This window comes from Octodon degus, unplaced genomic scaffold (assembly GCF_000260255.1).
Source record: "Octodon degus isolate 3935 unplaced genomic scaffold, OctDeg1.0 scaffold00315, whole genome shotgun sequence".
Taxonomy (NCBI): domain Eukaryota; kingdom Metazoa; phylum Chordata; class Mammalia; order Rodentia; family Octodontidae; genus Octodon; species Octodon degus.
Window position 1 is genome coordinate 1,031,350 of NW_004524891.1, and position 4,721 is coordinate 1,036,070.

Genomic DNA, 4,721 nt, shown 5'->3' on the forward strand with positions numbered 1-4,721 from the left:
TAGTAACTAAAAGGGGGAAACTCATAGTACCTTTGTACTAAGGAATCACCCCCATCATTTTGAAAATTGTCAAATAACGGGGGGAAAGGTCAAGCATTTATCTCATCTTTCCTCATATAACCAACTCCTTAAGAAAACCAAGAATTGAAGGATTATGAGAGTTCATACCGGCATCTCTAAAGAAATGGAAGTGGTGGCACAGTCCTGTAATCCCAGCACTCGGGGAAGATGAGGCCACATAAGCTCAAGCCTGGTCTGGACAACTCAATGGCTTAGTAAGACCCTGTCTCAAAATGTTTTTTTAAAATGTAGAGTGGTTAAGGATGTAGGTCAATGCAAAGGCCCTGCATCCAATTCCCTGGGCCTTTGGGTAGGGAGGGAAGGGAGGCGTGGAGAATCCTCAGGGGCTCCTAAAGGTGTTGTGTGCAAAGCTGATGATGTGTGGAACTTCTTAAGGTCCAACCTAGAGTGCTTGAACACCACAGGGAGAAAACTGTGTCTTATAGAAGGTGTTACAAAGTCCTCTTGCTGGAAGGCTGCACCTCAATCTGGGCAAGCCTCACGCGCTAACCACCAGTTTACAGGGCACAGGGAGCAGAGGAGCACGCTAAAAGACTGCTTGAATACAACTATTACAGTGTGGAATGTGGGGAACTCTACAGGATATGGAGCTCAGTGTCTCTAACAGCAAATTGTCTATGTTGTAGGGTTATAAGTGTGTGTGTGTGTGTGTGTGTGTGTGTGCGCACGCACACGCACGCTTATCTGTATTTTCATGAAGTTAAAACACATCATAGGTTCCACAAAAATAAACACATATTTGCTCCTCCTTCCTGGACACTGAACCTACAAGACACATTTCTTTCTTTCTTTCTTTGTTTCTTTCTTTTCTTCTTCTCTGCCCTTTAAAAAAAGTACTTTCAAAAGTAAAAATTAACTTTCAAATAATGTAAAAGAGAAAGTATATGGGAAGAAGAAAAGGAGAAATAGACTGAGTTCATTTTGGTTAGATCATAGAGGATTTTATTAGCTTATGCTCTCCAGTACACATTGGGAAGCAGATAAAATCCTGTCGAGCTTGACTCAGAAATTTTACAAAGATTATAAGTCAAATTCTGATGCAGAAGGAGTGGGCCTTGGGGCAGGCGTGTCCAGGGTATTTCCTTTGATATATAGGGTCTTATTATAGACCCTGGCTAGGATCTTCAGTGCCTCTGGTTGAACCTTACATATGTTAATTTACTTCAATTTCTTTTATTAGGAACAAGAGATAGGCATTAGCCTCGCACACGGGGGAAGGGCAGTAACTCGGCAGTCAGCACCCAGAAGCCAAGGAAAGCCCTTGCACGGCGCAGCCTGGCAGTGTCCCAGCTGCTGACTGTTCATATCTTTTTAACAGCAAATCTTGGGGGTGGCAGCAGAATTAAACATTTTCTACTTCTTTCAAGATCATGTCATATCAGTTTCTAATAAAAAAAAAAAAAATCATGTCAAAGTCAAAGAATATTAGACCCTGAGTAATTACTGACTTCATTCCTGCTGGGGTGGTGGTAATACAGTGTTGGGATGGTGGGGAAGAGAGACAGATGTTTTGCGTATAGCATATTAGGGGGAAGTTCTAACTTCCAGGCCTAGAAGTCTTTTGTGTAGCCTTGTGTTACTGGAGTCACTGAGGTGAGTTAGAAATATAAGAGACAGGCCCTGAGGCCCGAATCCATAGTCCTTGGCCAGGAGCAGGCCCACAGCAAGACTCAGCACTTGTGGGCCGCCAGTGCCTAGGAAGGGCCTCAGCCCTGCTGCTGGGCTCCAGGTGAATGGTGTTCTCCAAGCATCTGCGGGGAGCCTAGTTTCTGTACCTTTGTGTCTCACTTCTAAGACTGAAAGCTTCCCCGCCCACCAAGAGTGAAACTTGCCTTTCCCACCTCTTCAGTGCCATATCTCTTCACCTGCACCTTCCTCGCTCCCCTTTTAACTCCCATCTCTCCTCTGGGTTGAAAAACCCCTGCCCTCAAACTCCAGGCCCTTTCACTGTTTCCCCAGAAACTTACGCTCCCTCTTCCCTTCTCTTCACCAACAAATGCACCCCAGTTCTTGCTGGCTTGAAAACCTCTCAGCTCTGCCTTCTATTCACATGACTGGCTTTTCTTTCTCTTCACTACAAACATCTGTTTCCTGTAACTTTTGCCTTGCTTTGCCCTCTCACCAAGTGGTTTTTTACTTCTCACCCTGGGTGGTCTAATAGTCTCAAAAATTATGTCTCTACACTGGCTGTATTTCTAGATTTTTTTATTTTTTCTCATTGGACCATGTTCTATCCTGTGTTTCCAGATTTCAGGAACAAAGTAGGCAGCACTGACTACAGATGGGTGTGAGATAACCTCCAGCTCTGAGCCATTAAGCCTTGCCGAGCAGATCTTGTCCTTCCACTTGTACAGCTGGCCAAATAAAGGCTGAGCAGGCTGCTCCCTCCCACTCAGACTCCCCTCTGCAAGACCAGCAGCTCCCCAGTGCACAGGCTGGGCTGGGAGGATATGCTGGAATGTGGAGGTAGTTTCCTGCGGACCCCTTGCTGAGATGCTGTGCAGAAGAGCCTACTCCAGTCTTGCATTTTTGTGATCCTCAAAAGTCCTGTTGCATTTCAGGTTCTCCAAGCCAGCACCCATGTTCCTGGACGACTCCTTTCGCAAGTGGGCTAGGATCCGGGAGTTTGTGCCACCTTTTGGGATCAAAGGTCAAGGTATGTTGAGAAACCTGAACTGTCTGAACTTTCATTCCCCAGGCTATCTCCTTGTACTTCAGAACAGAATTATATCCTTAAAATCCCCACACTGAGGATTCACCTACACTGTCCTCTCAACGTGCCGTCTCTCCTTCCCTCTTTTCCTCATATGTCTTTAATGGCATATTGACTCAGAGCACAACACTTCACCAGGGGTGGATACATACCTGTGGCATAGACAGACAGACGTGATCCCTCTCCTCAAAGAGCTCTGGTCTAGTGGAGGTGCAGGTACTCAGAGTACAGGACAGAAGGAGTGCAAGGAGCTGTAAGGCCACTGAAGAGATAATCATCATAGGGCACTACAGATGATGGGGAACACAGGGCCGCCCCCAGCAACACCTCCATGCCCCTCCACTTACCCCCACCTTTTATTCTAACCAAGACTCCTGTCCAGTGGTTCTTTTATGCTATCCAAGGTTGACCTTTCCCTTGTATTCTCAGATGCTGTTCCCCTCATCACTTTAAGGACTTCTCCCACATGGTTCACTTCCTAATTTAGGACTCTCTCATCCCAAACAGTTTAGCACTTCTGCTTCTTTGTCAAGGTCTATGCTGTTTCATGGCCTGGTAGAAAAGAGCTGGAGCTCTAGGGTCAGATATAGGGGATCAAACGCATATACTGCCTCTTTATTAGCTGTGGCCTCATATATGCTACTTAACCTGTCTGCTTTAGTTTCTTCATCACCTAAAGGGAAAAAATAGTGCTGCTGCATAAGGTTGTGGTCAGAATTAAATGAAATAACTGTTTTAAAAGGTAATATCATTAGCCAGCAGACTCAAGAATACTTAAACTCCCTCGGCAGCTCACCTCTCCTGAAAAGAAGATTGTGGCCAGCAAAAACGTCTGTTGAGTGGAGCTTGGAGCCCTAGCTTCCAAGGACACATCTATGAGTTGGGTTGAGCCACATGCATTTAACCAAGCAGCCTATCCTTTTCTCCTAAATCCAGTTGAAATTTGATCATCCAGCCACAAAGGCCGAGGAAGACCAGGGAAAAACCCACTGGCCAACGAGTGGTTGGTTACTTGTTGTGCCCTTGCTTCTAAGAGTCCCCACCTCAAATGCCCCATTCGCATCCTTGACTTGGGCCAATTAGTAGTGGTATGTGCTTCTGTAAAGGTACAACTTGGGATAAGGCACTGTTCCTTCCCTGAAGATCATTATAAGGTATATCTGAAGGCAACTGGTAGAGACTATCCCTTAAGGATTGTTCCTCACCCTGTTCACATTCAACTTATGGAAAAACTGGCTGTGCCTGCTGCTTGCTCTTACTTATTTATTTATTTATTTATTTAACATTTATTTATTGTGTGTGTGTGTGTGTGTGTGTGTGTGTGTGTGTGGCCAGCTCAGCCCACCAGGGGGCGCGGCTGGCTGGCATGTGGTGCTGGGGGATTGAACCGCGGTCCCTATGCTTTTCCAAGCTTGTTCCAAATAGGTGCTTTAGACCACTGAGCCATCTCTCCAGCCCCTTATTTATTTATTTGATACAGGGTCCCACTATGCACTTCAGCCTCATAGTGATCTTCCTGTCTCAGTTTCCCCAGCACTAGGATTGTAGGTGTGCGCCACCATGCCCGGTTTTGGTGGCCTGCTTGATGCAGGGCTGGCATAGCATACAGTACTGGGGATCAAACCCCAGTCCTTGTACTTGCCAGGCAGGCACTTAGACCACTGAACTATCTTCCCGGCTATTTGCTGTTATTTAACATGTCCTCCTGAACAATATCTTCTTTCCTACCAGCTCCTCGATGCCTCAATGAATTCTGAGGAAATGCTTTACCACTGTAGACTTGACAGTGTCTCCAATCATTCTTTTTATAAAATACATGGGACCAGGGATGCAGCTCTCTGGTAATATACTTGCCTAGCCTGTGGGAGACCCTGGGTACAGTCTCCAGCCCAGTGAACCAGTGAATGTATGAGAGAGAGAGAGAGAG

General features: G+C 45.9%; 1 protein-coding gene across 2 annotated transcripts in view; it reads left to right on the plus strand.

Annotated features, from left to right (window-relative positions):
* Positions 1–4,721, plus strand: part of St3gal3 (ST3 beta-galactoside alpha-2,3-sialyltransferase 3) — a 252,926-nt gene that overhangs the window by 220,161 nt on the left and 28,044 nt on the right. For both annotated transcript variants that reach the window (XM_023707860.1, XM_004647615.2), the window contains one exon: positions 2,643–2,737. In XM_023707860.1, coding sequence (XP_023563628.1) covers positions 2,643–2,737 — 95 coding nt within the window. The remainder of the gene's footprint in view (positions 1–2,642; positions 2,738–4,721) is intronic.